We start from the raw sequence: 20,760 nt of genomic DNA, 5'->3' as shown, positions 1-20,760 counted from the left end.
CCCTCCCTCGGCAGATAACGATTGTACGACAGATTTTTGACCTGAGCCCGCTGGCTATTTATGACATGAATTTGCAATTTGACAATTACTACAAGAGCATGCGGAGATGTACACGAGACACTGGCCAGGTCGACTCTCAGTCCACTTTTGCCCACTGGCAGTGCCGCCTGCTGAACATCGAACTGCAATTGGGTTTGCAATCGCTGTCGTCATGGATCTTACGTCATCACCACTGCAGTTGCGAAGATGGTGACGAAGTGCAAGAGCCGCCAGATTCACAGATGGATGGAGAACAGCGGACGGAGCCGGAGATTGGAGATTGGAGTAGAGTGGACTGGGTCCGGTGTGTTAAATGCAATTGATTTTTCTGCCCAAGGGCATCGCATGCAACCGTATCCATTTGCATCTCAGATTCAGATTCGATTCAAGCATGTGGTTTAAACCGCAATATTTGGTTTCCCTGTTTTACCAAGCACTAAAATTGAAGTAATCAAGTAGGCCTATTTTTTGGGGAAGGTCTCTGTTGCTCTGTGCCATTAATTGAGTATAAAAGAATAATTACTGTCTTCCAATCAAAGTTGAGCGTAATTAAAAACTAATTTGGCTTGGCCAATAAAGTTGCTGTAAAATGTACGATGAGAATATCTTTCGTTGGTTAATGTGAACTTGTTTTCGAATGACATGAATCTGGTTTTGAGGCAGCAGCAGTGGCAACACTTTTAATTTGTATTCTACATGCAATATGGCAACTGCAGTCGGATCACCTCACGATATAAAAGTGGGCGTGGCTGTGGGAATCGCCTATCAAGCGGATGATGTTGGTTTTCCATGAGATCGGAGCTTGACTCACATTTGAGCTTTCGCACAAGAGGGTTTTTTTTTACGGGTGCAAGATACTCACCCTGTGATAGTAAGTCTTACCTTGGATTGTTTTGCACTTGCTGGTGCTGCTGATGCTGCACCTCCTCCGCCTCCTCTTGGGCTCCATGATCCTCCTGCTGATGCCGTGGCTCCTCTTGTTTTTCCCCCTCTTTTCCTCATCCTCGCTGGAAGATAAAGGCTGTTCGCCTGAGGCAACAACTCCGGCTGCATAATCCGTAACGATTTGTGCTTGATGGGAATTTTTATAGACACTTTCTGGCTGCTTCAGGTTACCCTGGATGTTGTTGTAATTGATGGCATTCGAGGAGCCCGGCTTGCTGCTCACTGGCGTATAAATAATGGGTATAAACTGTCCCGGCAATGTGTTCTGCGCTGTAAATGGCGTTAAATTGATTTTTGATTGTTTGCCTCGCTGCCGCTGCGACGGGGGTGCAACCAAAGCCGGTGATAGTATCTCGAATTGCTGTGGTTGCTGCTGTTGGTGGTGCAGCAGGAGGTGGTGCTGTTGCTGTTGCTGCTGCTGCTGTTGTTGTTGTGGTTGCTGGGGATGCTGTGCATGCTGCAGTTGCTCCTTTGGCGACGGCGGCAGCGGCGGAAAATGCTGCACCGTCTTGTGCTGCGTGCGTATAAATTATGAATTACTTGATTGTTCATGCTTATTTATGATCTATGAAATCAATTGTAATGAAGAGGAATGGCAAAAATATGCAAATACACTTGGCGAACCCCTATCGTGCATAACCCAAGGGTTATTGTTGGGGTCAAAAGAGCGAATTGCGAAAATGATTGGTTTTCTAGTTAAATTTTTAATCCATTCCTATAAATCACTTCCTTGTTGGTATTATTAAACTGCGTACATTTAAGTCAAAATGGACCGTTTTTAGATGTCTTTTTATATCCTTGCAGAGGGTATTATAATTTTAAACAATTTATTGTAAATTTGGAAATAATCTAAAGTAAACTAATGATGCAGTTTATTAGGTATTTGTATAACAAATTCAACAAAGTATACCTCTCATAAATCGGATAAAAATTAGGAAAGTTATGGCTTCAGCAAAACCATTGACCGAAAAATGGATAGCCATTTTTCGGAATAATAATAATATTATTATAATAACATGTACTCTTAACTTGCCTTGTGCGTTGGGTTCAATGGCTTGTAGGCGATGTATGTGGCACCCGAATCGGATATCGCCGCCTGCTCCTTGACATGACCAGGTGGCGGATGAGGGAGCCCATGAGGAAGCTGGTGCTGGTTGCCTCCAATCACCAGGGAGTGGTACACCTCGGCTGCTCCGGACTGATAGTGCTGCCCTGGCGGCGGATGAGGTGGTCCATGGTGATGGGGATGAGGATGCTTCTGCTGCGGCATGTAGGCCACCGGCACGGGTATCCTTCCGGGTCCTGGCGGCGGTGCCTGCAGCTGTGCCCCGCCAGCCGACGACGAGTGCTTGGTTGCATATTGCTGATTGATGGGCAACTCGGGGGCGGGCAGATAGAAGGCCATGTAGGGTATTAGGCGTCGACTCCGCTCCGAGGCACTCAGCTCCGAGTCACTGCTGTTCTGGCTGCCACGGGGATTCCTGTTGATTTGAGCGGTTTGGGTTGCAGTTCCTGTTGCATGGCTAAAAGGCAGCAGGCTAGAAACTGAAAAAGAAAATTATGAATATTTTAGTTGTTGGTAAATAGCGAAATAAAATTTTCTTTTTAGAATTTCTTTTGGGTTTTGAATTTCAGAATGCAAATAAATTATATGTTTATTTACAACAAAAAAAAATTGCACGGATAAAAGATTTAAGATTGGAAAATATTTTAGTCATTTTGTTTATAGTTTAATTACTAACATCCATGGTTTTAAGTTAAGTTATTTTGTTAGTTAGTTATTTCTTCAAAGTTTCAGTCAAACTCAGCAGTCGTAAAAATAAATAATTTTACATGAGGGTCTTAGTAGTTCGTGTTCCTTTAGGTAAAATTCAGTTCAACACAAATCGTAGAAGGTTTTGCATACATTTTTTATATTTCTTTCAATCTTCATAACGTTTGTAGGCTTATGTCAAAATTTCTGGAATTCAATTTAGTAAGATAAACACACAACGTGGCCATAAATTATAGTTTGTGAAATCATCCAACTTAAGGGTAAATATGTTTTTCCTGCACAAAAGACAACCATTCGCTAATGCCACACCATCGATTTGATTAGTTGGAAACACTTTGAAGTAAAAATTACACGTTCGCCGAGGACTCGATAACCATGTCCAAATTCAACTCCAGCTCTGGGAGTCGCCAGTTGAGCACGCGCAGCTCGGATGTGGATGCACTGGCTCAGCGGGGCTACAATGTGGGTCACAAGATCGGCGAGGGATCGTATGCCACGGTTATAACTGCCGGATATTCCGACGATACCGGAACTGGTGTTAACTTGGCTTGCAAAATAATTGACAAGGCTAAGGCGCCCACCGATTTCGTCAATAAGTTCTTTCCGCGCGAACTGGAGATCCTGACCAAGATCGATCATTCCAACATTATACAGATCCACAGCATTCTGCAGCGTGGCCCCAAGATTTTCATCTTTATGCGCTATGCGGAGAACGGAGATTTGTTGTCGCACATCAAGAAAACGGGTCCCATCGAAGAGAAGCAGGCGAGGATCTGGTTCCTGCAGATGGCCAAGGCGCTGAAGTATCTGCACAGCCTAGATATTGCCCATCGGGATCTCAAGTGCGAGAACATTCTGCTCTCCAAGAGGCTCAACATCAAGCTGGCCGACTTTGGATTCGCTCGCTATTGTCGCGATGATAGTGGACGTGAGATGAAATCGGAGACGTACTGCGGATCGGCGGCCTATGCCGCACCGGAAGTGGTCTGCGGACGACCCTATGACCCGAAGCTGGCGGATGCCTGGTCCCTGGGCGTCATACTATTCATCATGATGAATGCCAAGATGCCGTTCGATGACAGCAACCTGGCCAAACTGCTGGAGGACCAGCGCAACCGCAAGTTCGCCTTCCGCCGGAAGCTGCAGGATTCGATCTCGGCCCAGGCGAAGGCAACGGTTTCGGTGCTCCTGGAGCCGGACGCCAATGCCCGCTGGAATCTGCGCGAGATCATCAACTGCGCTTGGCTGCGTTCCATCGAGGATTCGCCGCCGGCTACACCCTAAAATGCAATTACTGGAACACTGGACTTTCAAGTGGTACTGAGGGGCACATATGAAGGCCACAGGAACCACCGATTATTAAGGGTCGGGGAGGAGAACTCGCAGCGAGCGTAGATTTCACAGAAAGGTGTATTTTGACAAGATATCACAGAAATTCACTGGTATTTTTCAGACAGACAATGAGATCTGTCTGAAACTCAAACCTTATTTATACAACAACATCTTTGTATGGTATAAAAATATATATTTGAATAGTAAAAGTCCGTTTCCCCTTAATTGTGGGAATTGTATTGTATTAGGAATAGAGATATGTTTTCGATCACACCCTAAATGGCTTAAATTTATAATATTAAAGACATTAGCTCCATTCCATTGAGTCGATATTGTGCAATCGATGCAAACCTCACAATTAAGCGACTTCGCTTCGAGTAGAAACCCAGACCCAACGAAGCCTAACCACAGAAACCAAGTGGTGCTGTCATAACCGTAAAAGAAAAACTATTATAAAATCGCATTAGGTAAATTTTCAAACAAATTTTCCTTGCATCTTTCCCCACTGCCAATGGCCAACAACAGTATGTTTATCGTGTGCATTGTTGGCCACACTCTCCACTTCTGTTGGCCGTGCTTAGTGAGCCGTGGCATTCGGCGGAGTCGTAAAAAGCCTCCGTTGGAGGAGACACTATTCCAAGCGACAGTGGAAAGAAAGAAGCCAGTGATGCGCCCACTTGTTTTCTGCAGTATTTCCAAATTATAACATAGTTCAAAAGGGGATATTAAAAGCGTATCTTTTAAGTTATTTATTAAGCCAGGGAACCTGCCTAAAAGAAGTTTAGTGCTAGGCACCAAATAAAAATAATTTGAAATGTATTTAAAAATAGCTATTATAGTCACACACTGATTTAAAGTGTATTTTTTATTACTTCCATCGGTAGTTAAATTAAAAAAGTCTTAAAACGATGTTGCTGAAAAAGGAACAACTAGATTTTGCCCAACAAGTTCACTAGATTACTTCGCTATATCGTGGCTAAATCAAATTTGAAACCGTTTTAAGATGCTAAAATACATTAAACTTTAAATGAGAGCACATTTGAATAAATTAATATTATAATTTCGCCATTTCCAACAACGAACTTATAGTAGATCCAAAAACTACCAAATATGAAATGTGAATTAAATTCAAATTAATTATGCCGAAGGATTGCATTTGGAAAGGAACAGAAGTCTGTTTAAACTCATCAAAATGTGTTATTATTTGGGGGGAATTAATATTAGGTTAGTCTCGTTTAAGCCGTGCCATGTGACCAATCACTGCAGAACATAAGTAATTGTGTGATTTGCTCGTTTCGCCATTCCTGGCCTGCTTGGTTTGGTTTCACTTCGCCTTGCCTTGCCTTGCCGGGTTTTCGTGTCCTGTGTGGTGGCATGTGTTGCAAGTTGCCATGCCTACCAGCAATCTGCAGACTATGGGAGACGGGCTCCACGACATCGACGGTCGACGGTCGACAGTCGGTCGGCAGTGCCACAATAAGTGTCCGAAAGTTCGAGCCAAATCAGAGCTGTGGGGCAGATAATTTGCATTGGAGAGCGGGCCAGGCTTAAGTGGCAACTTAGATGCAAGAAAGGTCTTGTTGTTGCATGTGTGGTACCAAAGATGGGGAGCAGAGTGCCCACTGTGTTTCCATTATCTTGGTAATTGTATTATGTTGTACGTATAGTGTTTACCTTGCCAACGTTGAAGTTATAAATTATAAAAAAAAAAATATTATATATCTATAGAAAATTACTAGAAATGTCGAAGTAGGTAATAAAAATAAATAAAATAGGGATTTTTATATCGATACCTTTTAACTTGCCCATCCCTGAACCAAAAATAACTGGATATTGCTGCCTTTATTTGATCTCTCAGTATTTCATAGCTCGGTTCGCTTGCCAGTTTGTTGTTTTCTTTATTGGCTGACAGAGTTTTCATTTTACGACTCTTTTTCATGTGTTGGCCAGGCGGTCTCTACTCCGTGCACCTGTGCGTATGCGTAATGCAATTCTGCATTAATTAATATAAGTTGTCTGTGTGCTCGCATCCCGCCTGCGGGGCACTAAAATGTTTTGCGATGGCTCATCTGCCATCTGGCTGTGGCCAATTTCCAGCCGAGAGTCGCTCCCAAGTGGCTCGTATGGAATTAATTTTGGGGCAACGTGTCAGATTTATGCTGTTGTCCCCGGCAGTTGTCTTTGTGTCCCCCTTCGAAGCTGGGGCTTATTAGATCTGTTTTCCAACTTCCGGCTGTTGTATAAATCCTTTGAAAAATGCTTTACTTGACTCTCGCACATGGCTAATAATTTTCTCGATTCGGCTTTGGGATTTGCCGTGGAATCAAGTCGCAAATGGAATTGGCAATCTTCCAATAAAAGCAAGAGGCTGTTTAAAATTAGGATTAGGTTTATCGATTTGGAAAGGTATGTTTTTTGAAACAACAACTCTCCATTACATTTATGACTTCTTGCAAAAGGCATTTAAAGGTTGACTTTAAAAAACCAAATTTTTCTTCAGTCTGTAATTTTTAATTATTTATGTTTGAGAAACCATTTGAACTTTTCATCTTTGAGAACAGTTTTTTCAAGTTTCGTGTACTGGTATAATTAAGGAGTCGTTACAAAGTCAAAGTTATGACAAAAACGAGACGTGTCTTGCAGCTTTTATGCTTACCGACGCTCTACAATCGAACTTCTTTTTTTGAACATTGCTCAATGCAAAAAGTTTCCCAGGGTGGCTAATATAATTGTTAGTTTTTCAACCGTATTTTTGACGGCAAAAAATCACGCGATGTGGACAGAAATGCAAGAAGCAGGAGGAAGTGCCTCTCCTAAATAAACTTGTCATGGCCAACGCCACTCCCACAATGCGTTTTCAATTACAATATAAACAGAGGGGAGTGCGGCAGAATGTCGAAAATGCAATTAGGCGACCGCGAAAACAAATAAACGCAGGCAACAAAAGTTTGAGAATGATTTCTGATAGGAGGAGAGTGGCGATGGATGGAGATTTTGCTCACTGACCCCTCGAGGCATTCGACTTGTTATCGTTGTCATTTGTGGATGCCACACTCTCCCAAAATTCGCACATTTGAACCCGCGGGTTTTTAGCTGTTTTCGGCCAGTTGTCAGTTGGTTTATGGCCAAAACACATTAAGCGAACCGCATAAAAACATTTTAGCCGCAGTCACAGTCGCTGTTTTTGGGGCCCCCTCATCATCACCCACGGAAATTCTAGTTCAATTCGAGAGAAGCGCTCCAAAAATGTTTGCGGTCAAAATCAGAGAGACGGAGTATACAGATACAGATACGGATACATTTACGGATACCGATACAGATACAGATACGGATACTGATACTGATCAGGCCCATATTTGCCAAGCACTTTTGCATGTATTTTGCATAAAATTTGCAAATGATTTGTTGAGCGCTTCTTATTTTGTGCAATTTTGATGCGATTTCTGCCGGGGATGAGACATAATGGAGATGGGATCCAGGTGGACCAGACGCTGGAATTGGAGAACTCACCTGTTTGGGTTAATTCACTCGCCCCGGAGCCAAACATTTCACGCTTTTTTGACATTTCTGTCGCATAATTTGATTAGATTTCGATACGACGAGCGAATTGTTTTGGTCACTCGGTTCGGTTTTTTCGGGGGGGAGGGGGAGGGAATGTGTGTTAGATGTGAGGTGTGGAACGTTTTTGGAGTGCTGCTGCATTGACCATTGGTGGATTGTTTTCTAATTTGATTTGATTTGATTTCGGCCAGTGTTTTGTGGCCGTCGCTGGTATGCCTAGCTCAAATGCAATTAAATGCAAATTTATTGCGTAAATATTTACTTGAGCGTGAATGAATTTTAATTTTGTCATCGGCTCGGCCATTTCCATTTACCGTCCGTTTTGGACCATCCATTTTCTAATTTTTCGCCCGTTGTTTTTGGAAATGCTTGTGGCTATCGCATCATCATCATCAGGTGCCTGGGGTTAGCGAAATGTGCACGACGCTAACTGATTTGCCTGGATCCCCCGGATCCGATTATTGTGCCACTCAGACCGTCGAGACTCCAAATTATAATGGCCAAAACGATACCACTCGCGCCTTTGGCCATTTATGGTCCAAATTGTAAGTCGCCCATGTAAGCCCATAAACTAAAGCAATAAACTCCACATCTGTAAAGCAGGCATTACACGAGCCGGGTCCAAGAAGTCAAGCTCAAATTGCTGGCTGTCCGAGCTGGATTTAGCAAAAAAAAAAAAAAAAGGAGAAAAAAATAAGGCGCACGGCCTCAGTTTTGCCTTCACTAACGTTTTTGGCCAGAAGACAAATTATAGAGGCCGTAAAATGCAATAAACCAATCGCACAATTTCGGGTGGTCCAAATATTAGCCAACTAAAGTGCGAACCTATTTGCCACTTCAGTTTTTTTATTCAGATCTCCTGTTGGTAAACAATAAGAGTTTTTAAATAACCTTACAAATGTGATGAATTTAACTTGGAGGCTTAGCTGTAAACCTAGATTTAGCAGATATAAAATAATAAAGCAACAAAGAAGATTATCCTTACATTGTTTATTATGTTACATATTAATGATTTGCTAATTCCTTTTGGTTTTTTGAGTGCCACATTTAATTGAATAATAAATCAAAAAGTTAATCGAACTAAGTGAAATGTTAACTCCATTTTGGCCACACCAATCGTGATTAATTCAGTTCTTGCAACCGTGCACACCCCAAATTGGCCTTTAAAACTACCCACAATGGCTAATGTCTTTGGGTGTTATTTATATCCATTGTTTCTGTGTGTGCCCGACCTTTAATCTACATTCCGGTAAAATCGGTGAGAACTTGTCTAATCCATATATCAAATGCAACGCGTCGATCGAGAGTGAACATTCAAGCAGAACAAACATCCGCTTGCACAGTGGGCCAGAAAATCCAAAAAGTGGCAAAAAACCGATTTCGGAATTTCAAAAAAGTAGTTAGCTGTATTAAAAACGGATATATTGGACTAGTATTTGTCAAAGTTTCAAAGCATTCGGTTACAAATTACAATTTTTACAAGGAATTTAAATAGAAAATATTGCTTGAAACTCAGATACAGTGGTGCTCATAGACTTAAGCCACAAGACTTCAACCAAGAATTTAAACGAAAATTAAGAAAAGTTTTTATTTCACAGCTCCAATTATTTGTGTCACATTAGTTTTATATATCAGTGTTCTAATCGAAGAATAACCAAGTTATAAAAATATATATTTAACGAAAAACTTAAAAAATATGAGACCATCTCCAAAATGTCCTGCTCACATACTTAAGCCACCTGGAAGAAAATGGTTGAAAAAGTTAAAATTTGCCCAATATTCCTTATAATTTTAATAAATTTACTTTAATATTGAGTGGGGTGACCTTTCTGCTTAAGAACAGCGGAGCAACGCTTTGGCATTGAACCCACAAGACGTGCGCACTGTTGAGGGGTGATTTTCTTCCACTCTTCCTGCAAAACTCGCCACAAATCGTTTTTATTTGCTGGTTTTTTTTGGCCAACGACTTGTTTAAGATTTCCCCACAAGTTCTCTATAGGATTCAAGTCGGGGCTCTGCGGTGGCCATTGCAAAACTTTGATTTTCACTTGGCTAAACCACGACTTGACTATCTTGCTGGTGTGCTTCGGGTCGTTGTCCTGTTGAAATATCCAGGCAAGTGGCAAATTATCGGCATATTCTCCAGATAAGTTGTTAATAAGGATGTCCCTGTACATTTCGCCGTTCATAATGCCTTCTATTCTCACTAGGGGACCTACGCCCGATGCGGTGAAACAGCCGCAGACCATAATCGAAGCGCCCCCGTGTTTAACGGTCTTCTTCGTGTATTTGGGGTCCAATTGTTTGTTAGGAGGACGTCGTACATATGGTTTACCATCACTCCCAAAGACATTAAACTTGGATTCGTCGCTCCAAACAATCATGTTCCAAAAATTGGGACCTTTTTGAAAATGCTCTCTGGCGAATTGAAGGCGCGCTTTAACATTTTTTTTGGACAGCAATGGTTTTTTTTGGGCAATGCGTCCATATAACCCGAATTCATTTAACCGTCTTCTTATGGTCTGAGCTGACACATTCACGCCATAATCTGCCACCATTTGACCTCTGATTTGCGTCGATGTCAAGAACGGATCGGCTTTACTGATTTTGGCAATCCGTCTATCGTCGTTTAAAGTGGTTTTTCTGGGCTTTTCACGTGGAATATTTTCCCAGGTTCCATGTTTCTTATAAAATGCAATGGCATTTCTGACTTTGCCACGCGAAAAATGTAAAGTCTTACATATTTGTAGAATACTTGTGTTTTTTTCGTAATATTCCCATATTAGCTTTCTTTCGGCCGGATTTGTATTTTTATTTTTAGCCATAGCGATCAAATTGTTTTGGGTAACGTATTTAGTATTCAATATTTCAGTTTAGAAAATAAATAGCACAACTTTCCCGGAAAAATCATAAGTTTGACGATTAAAGTTTAAGGTGGCTTAAGTATATGAGCAGATCGGAATGCTCCTTTTGGAAATTTAGTCAGTTTTTTGGGAACCCCCGAATTCCTACTTGTCATTTTTTACTGTGATCAGCTGCTTAAATAACAATGTTGCAAAATGTAAAAAATTTCACGCCAAAATAAATATCTTCAAAAAAGTTATTAAGAAAACAGTCTATGGTAGTTGCAGTGGCTTAAGTCTATGAGCACCACTGTAAATGTACCTTGCCTTAAATACAAATAAATTTTTATTTCTATGTGATACAAAACTATTTATTATTTTTTTACAACTAATAATGTTACGGAAATCAAAAATAATAGTTTTTTTTCTTCAAAAAAGTCGAAAAAATATTTTTTTTTATTATTTTCAATAGAAAGTTATACGATTTTCAATGTTTGCGACACTTCCAAATAGGCGTTCCCCTTCGTTCCCCTAGATATCAATATGTGAATTACTCGGAATTATTCCTTGAAATGTGCTGTTTTTGAAAAAGTTGCGCCTTTTTGCGCGTTTTTTGTTTTAAGAAAGAAATAAATAAAAAACCTAGCGCGCTTCCACATTTTTTGCAAGCTTGCGTATACACATTTGTGCAGGAATTTACATGCGCTGCAGCGTGCTGAATGCTTTCTGCAAGCAAACCAACTGGTGACGGTGAGAATAGAGCGTTAAATATTGTTGTAAGCATGGAGACCTTCACAAAAAAGGAAATTTTGCAAAAATTGAATGATTCGAAAAATGATATCGAACCAGTCTTTGAGTATATTTTAAAAAAGTTACATTTTGATCCAAATAGCTCATCTCAAGAAGCAATGAACCGCTTAAGAGTGTCTTTAAGAACTTTAATATCAAAATATAAAGTAAAGTTGGATAAAGCCAATAGAAAACACGATCGCTTTTTATTAAAAAACGAAGACTGGATGAATTCTGTTTTTAATATTCAAACCGAAGGATTCGGATTACTTGAAAAAAGTAATGTAAGTCATGCGGGCCCTGGTCGTCCAAAAAGAGAATTCAGTTCTAGACAGAATCGTTCTAAGAGATACGAAATTGCAAATTTGAGTGCAGAACACAACCATAATGCAGAAAAACTATTGATGGCTTGTAGGTATGCGGCAAACCATTCTAAGCAAGTAGACTTAAGTGTCATTCTTAAGAAAATATTAAAAACACCTGAACAGCCTGCCAAAATTCAGAAACTATTAGAGTCCCCACATAAAGCAATTAAAAAAATATCTGTGGAAGAAGCCTTAGCGTTTATTTTGGATGGTTCTATGTCTAAGGAATTGTATGTAAAAATGCGTTTAGCCTCAAAAGATTCTGGAGCAGACATTTGGCCTCCGTATAATAATGTAAGAGAAGCTAAATCTGCATGCAGGCCACCAAAAGAAACAATTTTAGTCACGGAAACCTTTGCCAAAGCTGAGCTTCAATCCTTAGTTGATCACACTTCAAAAAGAATTATTGAAATCCAACATGAGTCTATATCTGTTTATATGGATAACAACCAGATGACAGATATTGAAGTTCTTTTAATGTGCTCATGGGGCTGTGATGGAAGTTCCGGCAATTCTGCTTATAAACAGTCGTATCAAAGTTTACCAACAAATGAGCAAATAGATGATCAGAATTTATTCGCTACTACTCTTGTGCCTTTAAGATTGATGACTGAAAATAATATTATATTGTGGAACAACGAATCACCACAATCTGTAAGATTTTGTCGCCCAATAGCATTACAATTTGTAAAATAAACTCGAGATCTTATTCTGAAAAAAAAGATTATATCCAAAATAAAATAGATAATCTAACAGTTTGTAAAGTTCCGCTCGACGAAAACCATAATATTTTTGTTCATTATTGCTTTTTTTAAACATTGATAGATGGAAAAGTATTAAATACTATAACTGGTACAAAATCTATGCAAGCATGTCCGATTTGCCATGCAACTCCAAAGACATTTAATGATATTTCAAATAAGCAAAAAGGCATTTTTTTGCCAAATATAAATTCACTTCAATACGGACTCAGCCCACTTCACGCTTGGATCAGAATTTTCGAATTATGTTTGCATATTTCCTATAGACTTGACGTGAAAGTTTGGCAAATGAGAACTGAATTGCAGAGAGATTCCTTTCGAGAACGAAAAAAACTTATTCAAGCTAGACTTTGGAAAGAATTGGGACTAAGAGTAGATAAACCGAAACCTGGTGGCTCTGGAACTACAAACGAAGGCAATACAGCCCGCAGAGCTTTTGCAAATCCAAAATTGTTTGCTGAAATCTTAGGCCTAGATTCACAACTAGTTTGTAACTTACAAACTATTCTAATAGCACTGTCAACAAAAAGTCCTCTTGACTCCGATAAATTTGATAAATTTGCTACTGCTACTGCAAAAATTTATATTAATAATTATGATTGGTACCCTATGTCAGCAACACTTCACAAAATTTGTATGCACGGCTCTGAAATAATAAGTGCAAGTTTGCTTCCTATAGGTATGCTTGGGGAGGAAGCATCAGAGGCTCGAAATAAAGACTATAAAAATTATAGACAATTTTTGAGTAGAAAACATAGCCGCATAACAACTTTAGAAGATGTTTTTAATCGAGCTATGGACACTTCTGATCCGAAAATATCCTCAATAAACCTTTCTTCGCGTCTCAAACGCACAAGATTATTGTCGTTACCTAAAGAGGTAATTGACTTACTATTAGAGGCTGCAACTGAAAGTAAATCTTCAGTTGAAAAAGAAGAAGAAGAGTTCTATGATGAGGATAAACATAATATGTCAAATATACTCAATGAACTGGATGAAATTGAGCTATCAGAAAATGAAAACATATAAGAAAATTTTAAAAAATTAAAAAAAATTGCAAAAAAAATTAAAAAAATTAAAAAAAATTAAAAAACCAAAACAAAACAAAAACGGGATGTTAAATCGGTTTAGCAGCCTTCTCGTGGCACATCCTGAGTGCTTTAGCAAAAGCAGCTAATCCTAAGCGTAATATATAATTATAAAACAAAATTATCACAAATCCTTTTTAAAAATATATAAATTGATATAAAAAAAATAAAAATAATGATTAGAAGTAATTTAATAACAAGTTTCAATGAGAATTAATCAGTTTTTAGAAAAGTTATCATATTCAGTCCGCCATTTTGAGTCCGCCATTTTGAATTTTGAAAATCCAATTTTAGATTCGGAATCAGCGACCCCAAGAACATAAGATAACATACTAAAACTTTTAAATCTATTGATAATTTGGGAGTTATTAATTTTTGCCACTTTTTTCCAATCCTGGCCCACTGTGGCTTGGGGCAAAATCGTAACTTGATCGGCGGAATTCCTTTTACAATTCTGTATTAAATTAAACTTAAACTTTTTTGTTGCATTTATATTGTTATTTTCCAAGTTTTCCGCTCGTCGGTGACGACAATTGCGACAGAAACAGAAAAGTGAATGGGTTTTCCTTTCATTCCATTCCTCCCATCGGCTATCGCGGTTCGTTTGCAAATGTCGCAATCTGGCACTGGCACCCATTATAAGCATTTGAACTGTGTGTTGACGTTTTGCGGACAGCACCGAAACCAAAAAAAAAAGAAGAATTAACCGCCCATTAAATAAACATGGAAAAACACACCCCGCTGACAAGCATTTTCCCCTCAATTGAGCATCAAATCAAACTGCGTTCATCAAAGTCAAAATCGTTGACCAAGTTGTCATTTGAGCGGTTGGAGAATTGGTTGGCTTGCCAATTACCAAAACCAAGATCTACATCTTAGACTTACCATTTTGAGCTGCATTAAAAGTAATTTTTATAGGCAGTCTATTTTTTTCAATCTTAAAATTATATCCAATGTGGCAGACTTTTTAATGTGGCCTCCAACAATCATGCAAATATTTGGGGCTAAATCCAAAGTCCGTTAGCAACTTTTACTTAAGTCTTGGATTAAACTTATCCCCTTTTACCGCCTCTCTAGTTTCAGTTATTCAGCGATCCATGGAAATGTTTGGCGGAGTAATTGTTATCATTGGCCGACCGTTAATTGTATGGAAATGGAAAATGATTGTTACACTTTCTGCTTGCATTTAGTTAACAAAATTTGCTAACTCATTCCGCCTCCTCCATCGGTCAGTTGCATCTCATTAAAAGCTTTACATTTCACGGCCAGGTTGGCAACAAAAATACCTCTGCCAAGTGCTTCCTCATACGCAAATGTGTTTCCTCAAATGGGAATTGGGATTGTAATTGGCTTTTTCCTTTTACTGTCATTATTTAAATCGCCTCGCCATTTACCGTTTGGTTTAAATCTAATTTTATTGACTATGTTAATCGGTTGATTTTTTAAAATCGAAGAAAAGGTTTAGATAAATGGCAGCAACAGGTGGCTGAATTTATGGGTTCACTTTGTAGACAGCAGTTAACATAAATGAGAACATTTCAAATAAAGATTTTAATTACCGATTTACGACTTTGTGAAGTGTTTTAAACATTTTACTCGTATCCGGTTAGATCTCTGTGTGGGTTGGTATTAAGAATTTTGAACAATGGATTTCACTGTTAGCTAAAAAGTACAACTTCAGTTCAAAAAGTTGACTAGTTAAGTTAACTATTAAAGCCGGTTAAAACCTACGTTACAAAATTATTAATTTTTTAATTTAATCTCGGTGATTATTTAGAAACTAATTTTAAATCACTATTTCCGTTTGCCTAAAACAGTTCACAGCCCCAAGGCTGCCCAAAATGGAAGCGATAAATTTGTCTCTCACACATTCTCCAGACAATCACATTGCCTCCGTCTTTGGTGACCCCAACGCTTGACCCTCCCCTTCCAGTTAGAAATCCCACCGTGGTCCACGGGGCGTATGGAGCACGATTCGAGTGGCGTTTGGATTGACCCGGCGACAATCGCCACAGATCCGAAATAATTTATGAAGGCTCTCTCGAAACAATCGCAGTAGTTAAAGGTTCTGGCCTCCCTGATATAATTTTGTAATGAACGTCTAGAAAACAATGCAGAAATATATATCCAATGTTTGCCATTGAAAAATGATTACGCAAATTAAATGTAATTTATTTGTACATGCAACAAATAAAAGCCAAAGCAAATGGCTCGAAGCTGATTGTTATCACTCGAAGCTCAGCCAAGCCAGGCAAAACAAATTTAAATATAATTCACTTACAACTCAGCAAAACAACAAAAGCGGCGAACAAAACTCATAAAGGCCAGAAATGGAAAAACGGTAACATTGCATAAATTAAACAACAGAGACTGCACAACTTCAATTTAGTGTTTTATGGCCACGGTTTCGATCGATTTGCGGCGCTACAGAAATCGGACCGATCGATCTGTGGTACGAAATCGATCGGCCGGCAAGGTCGCCCAGCTGCCAATGCCTGCTAAATGTGGTTTGCCACTCGGAGATCCGAGATCTCTAACAGATCCGCCATCGATTCCACAGAATTTTATGTCTACACCATAAGAATTATTAGGTATTAATTAAGACTGACCCAGACATTCCTAAATTCCACTGTGTAATGGTTGAATTCTTACTAAAGCACGATATTAAAGCAAGGATTTTATACTTTCCATCTTCCAGTTAAATTTAACTTTTAGCAATTTACAAAAGTCAATTCCAAGTAAATTATTAAAGAATAGACAATGAACCATGTTTCAAAAGTTTCGATCCAAACCAAATTAGCCTCAAAACTTAATAAAAACTGCGGTTGGTTAAAAATGTTTTGATGATTTGTGGCTGCTTGTTTTTCTTTATAGAACACGGTTGTATACTATCATTGCAGGCGGAAATTGGGTGCTAAGGTTGTTGGAATCAAAAGCATTGAAAACATGACGAGGCCGCCGCCACAGCGATTACTAAATGGCAATTAATCCCGGCCCACAGACAGAATTAATCGTTAACTACTAGAATTAGTTGGCTTTGTGGTTCATTGTGTTGTGTTGATAGAGAAACCAGTGCAAATCGGACAGGAAAAAAAGGCAACAAAGAAACGTTCAAAAGTAAATCTTGTTAATTAGACCGTCGTTAGTCACGTTTTTGAGTTTCTTTTGGCGGCCCTGCTGGGTTGGGCTGACCAATGAAAATCTATAACTAATATGGTTCCAGTTGGCAGGCATTGAATGTCATAATCTGTAGCACGAACTTATAAGAGCGTGCTCAAACCAAAGGTAAACATTGATGGGTGATTACTACAGACAGGAAGGGGAACTATTTTTTTAACAACAAATTATAAACCTAAATGTCTAGGAATTATATTTGGAACTACATTTAGAGATTTAATTAAAACAAATATCTAAATTCCATTAATTGATTCTTTCGAACATATGGAATCATGATTAGTTATATTTTATTTTAATTAATGTTAACTAATGGTAATTAAGAATCCATTTATACACACCCAGTAAAACCAGTCAAAACATTTTTTGTTAAATACGCATAATTTAAAACGAATTTATCGAACTCATCTTAAAACAGACAAGCTGCTGAATTCCTAGTCAGGGTTGAAGTAGGAAGTTTTTAATGCCACTTGTTTCGGGGATTCCCTTGGCCATCAATTGTGTAAATACTTTTGACTGTACTATAGAACCACATGTAGTGCTCTCTGACCCAAAACGGTCAAGGCAACTTCAAACGACCATCACAAAATGACCAAACCAAAAAAAAATATACTGACCCTGTGCACTTTTCGCTTGGGCTTGCCCTGTGAAAAACTTGAAATCTCCCGCAGACAATGGAGCAGGATGGAAAAGCTGACTCACAGACACGCCAAAAATAGTGGATTCGAAAAAATCTATGAGAGACACTGTAATTAATTACTTGCATTTGAGTGCACTTTATATAAAATTTCAACCATACCATTTTTGGTAGGTTTTTGCGTTCTTTGGGTTGCCAAATATCGAAATTGTTTCGGCCGTTTGGTTTTCCCCTCCGAAACTATGGCTCATGCCAAGCGATTGTTGTCTCAACTAGCCAAATTAATTGGCTTAATTTGGAAGCTTAGCTTGGTTGGCTGACTACTTTTTTCTAAGGTGTTAACAATCGTGTTTGCATGTTGGTTTATTGCCAAACAATCGATGCATTTTTTCGGCTATTTTAGAACTTGAATGGGTGGCCAGTCACCCAAAAAAGCAAAAGCAAGCAAAAAAAAAAAAAAAAAACACTTGGCTAATCGAGTAATCCGTACATAATAATTAGCTTATCCGAGCAACGACCTTCAACTTCATCAATTAGCTTATAAATATGCCTTGGCCACTGGCAAGATTTAATTGTAGTTAATTTATGTAAATGTTTGCAACTTTACTCCACGATAATCATTCCATTCCAAACCTATTTTATTAATTACATGGTAGCGATTCCTCCAGGGAAATACAAAGAGAAATAAATAAAGCCAAAGGTCAGTGAAAGGGGTCAGATGTGTTTTGATTTGACCCTAATTGGGTTAATGAAAATCCCGTGGAGAGGCGAACAAATATTTGGGTAAAAGTGGCTACAAATTATTGCTCGCTAACCGCAAGATCAACCTTGACTATCACGGTTGACAAACGAGTAACATTATTAAATTAGCTACTATTGGAGATTAATTACCACCATATTAAGCCGAGAGTTTGCTGAGAAATTAATCAGTTCGTATCAACATCAAAAGTCGCAACCTGAAACACACAAACTATTAGGTTAAACTAGATCAGTATCACTTTTGTTCTATTTTGGCTTGGCTGACAGTTTGACATCTAAAAAGAAATATTGATCAATTTAGAGTTTAATTTTTTTGGAGCAACCATTTTGCTCTACATATTGCTTTATAGCAGTTGGCGTGTCCAAATTTTCGAATGCAATGCACAACGGAAAATGTAATTGAAGATTTCTACAACACCTTGATTTGATTTTCCTGCTCAGTTTAATGCTATTTGTGTTGCCAATGTGATCATTTAAGCTTTGATATGCATATGAATCAATTTTGTTTATTTATGCACATTAAGAATAAAATAATGATCATAGCAAATAAGGTAATGCCTAATTTAACTGAGTTGATTTATGGAAATGTTATATACGAGTTTTTGTATTTTATTAACAAATGAAAGTGGGCTTACGCATTTTTAAATGATGCACACTTTTCTGGAGGGGAAAAGTGCGATCTTTGATCAAATAAATGAAAGGAAATGCCACATTTGATTGAGCCTGCTAAAATACCATGTGATTACTATCATTACATCAATGAAATGCCAACTTTCCGCAGCTAACCAATTAACCTGTTCCATCTCCGAGTCGCATCCCCAATATATATAAGTGATTTGCAATAAGCGAAACCATTTCAGCTATGCAGCTACTTTGTGCAATCAAACGCAACAAGTGCACTTGGCTATCGAGACGGGTTCAGTCGGTTTTTAGCCATATTTGTCAACCCTCCAATTTTGCTTGGCTCTAATCCAAGAAATTTCAGCTATGCAGGTGGTGGGATTTTTAAAGTAATGCTGATTTAATTTAACACGCGCCACTTGTCCCCACAAATATTCGTTGCAACAGCTGTTGAAACTTTCACTGTGGTGGGCCAACTAGTTCATATATCACTTGCTTGGTAATTAGACCTCTAATTAAAGCCCAAATGCCAACACTTCTTGGCCCAAAAGCTGGGTGGTACCCGATTTTACTGAACCGCACCGAAACAACAATGCCCAATTATGTCATGTTGTCAACTGCCATCGGGTGAGTGAAAAATGTATATCAGCAACATAAGATGTCGGCTTACTTGATTAATATACTCTTTCAGCTGGTTTCATAATTTTGGCAAGCTTATTTCAAACTCTATAAATAGATGATTTCCATAATAAGGATCTACATATATTATGATGATACATTCTTAAAGTTCCTTTTTCCAACAACAAAATAATTTATTTTAAATCTGCAGGGTATTCTATTCTTCGCTTTTCCAAAGCCAACTTGATTTTTCGTTTAAGTTACGCACGAGCCCGTCATCATTGCACTAAGTATATCAGCAATTTCTGAGTTGGCTCTAGGCTCAGTTACAGTTACAACGTCAACAATAACAAAGGCAATAACAATGGCATGTCGCTTACCAAATGCGGCATTTTGTTGGCAATACACATCATCTAGTGCCACCCCACCTTACTCCACTTGCAACTTGCTCGTTTTAATAATCATGAAAAACATCGTCTCATGTGTTGACATTTTTCGTTTAAGACTTTTTTGGCCAAAAAGGTATCGTGTAGTTGCCAAAAAAGTTTTAAGCGAGAGGATGGGGGTAAACAATAATAATAATAACAAAATGCGTGTAATAACCGAAAAATATTCACACAGTTTACACCTAAGATACGCTTTTTTCTTTCTACTTTTCATGCTGGCTTTGTTCAAGGCATCTGCTCATGCAATTTTTTCGCTTCTTATTATTTTGTGGCTTTTGCTTTTAGCCTAGTTTTTACGGTCGTGTGAGGTAATTTAGGACTTGGCTCGGAGTCACAGCGGGTTTGCTTATTCAATGTTTTCGTTGCGATTCAATCCGCCACATTGCAGCGATTCAAATTGAAAACGTTGCTCTAATAAATTGGACTGGGACTTAAAAAATAATTAATACTTCAACAGATTCATAAAAATTGATAGTCACATTTTATAGCTTTAAAAAATGGTCAAATTTGGTGGCTGTGCCAAAACTACTTTCAAATTCGTTTAAACCGCCCAACTTCTTTTAGAATGTTTTTTAATGAGATTAAATATGGTGTTTGTGATTGGTAAACTTATGACTCTCCATAATGAATGAATTCTACTAAAATTAATTTTATTTAGTTGCGTCAGCAAAGCTCCGTATATTTAAATATTTGTAGGCCAATAATTTTATGTTTTTTATGCACAACTTAATTAATTGTAGTGTAAATTAACCAAGCGAAAAATTTCTCTTTGAGTTATTTTTAGTTTGTGCTTCTTATGCAATTTTTCTTAAAAATGTACTTCGTACGTAATTGTAACAAATGAACTTCTTTGTTTGTTAATTAGGGAGCACAACAAATGAGTTTTGAATATGCTCCGTTTGACTTTCAAATTTTGGCATTAGTAGATATGAGACAATCAAAACTTAATGACCCAAAGAAGCCAAAGCGAAATTAAAAACTCATTCTAGGCACCGGTTTTTATTTCAT

At 38.4% G+C, this 20,760-nt stretch overlaps 3 protein-coding genes across 3 annotated transcripts in view; 2 read left to right on the top strand and 1 right to left on the bottom strand.

Annotated features, from left to right (window-relative positions):
• Positions 1-20,760, top strand: part of LOC108087163 — a 60,428-nt gene that overhangs the window by 4,711 nt on the left and 34,957 nt on the right.
• LOC108087166 (histone-lysine N-methyltransferase 2D) overlaps positions 1-20,760 on the bottom strand; it is a 28,927-nt gene that overhangs the window by 3,149 nt on the left and 5,018 nt on the right. The window contains 3 exon segments of the mRNA XM_017184402.2: positions 922-1,033; positions 1,036-1,498; positions 2,018-2,529. Of these exon segments, the coding sequence (XP_017039891.2) occupies positions 922-1,033; positions 1,036-1,498; positions 2,018-2,529 (1,087 nt within the window).
• LOC108087167 (testis-specific serine/threonine-protein kinase 1) lies at positions 2,855-4,299 on the top strand. Its single transcript, XM_017184408.2, has 2 exons — positions 2,855-3,018; positions 3,083-4,299. The coding sequence occupies exon 2, from the start codon at positions 3,134-3,136 to the stop codon at positions 4,040-4,042; it is 909 nt and encodes a 302-aa protein (XP_017039897.1). The 5' UTR covers positions 2,855-3,018; positions 3,083-3,133; the 3' UTR covers positions 4,043-4,299.

This window comes from Drosophila ficusphila, unplaced genomic scaffold (assembly GCF_018152265.1).
Source record: "Drosophila ficusphila isolate 14025-0441.05 unplaced genomic scaffold, ASM1815226v1 contig_791, whole genome shotgun sequence".
NCBI classification, from domain to species: domain Eukaryota; kingdom Metazoa; phylum Arthropoda; class Insecta; order Diptera; family Drosophilidae; genus Drosophila; species Drosophila ficusphila.
This window is presented reverse-complemented; position numbering and strand designations above follow the sequence as displayed.

Excerpts from the sequence above, each read along its gene's own strand:
- LOC108087167 (XM_017184408.2), top strand. The coding sequence starts at position 3,134 with ATGTCCAAATTCAACTCCAGCTCTGGGAGTCGCCAGTTGAGCACGCGC.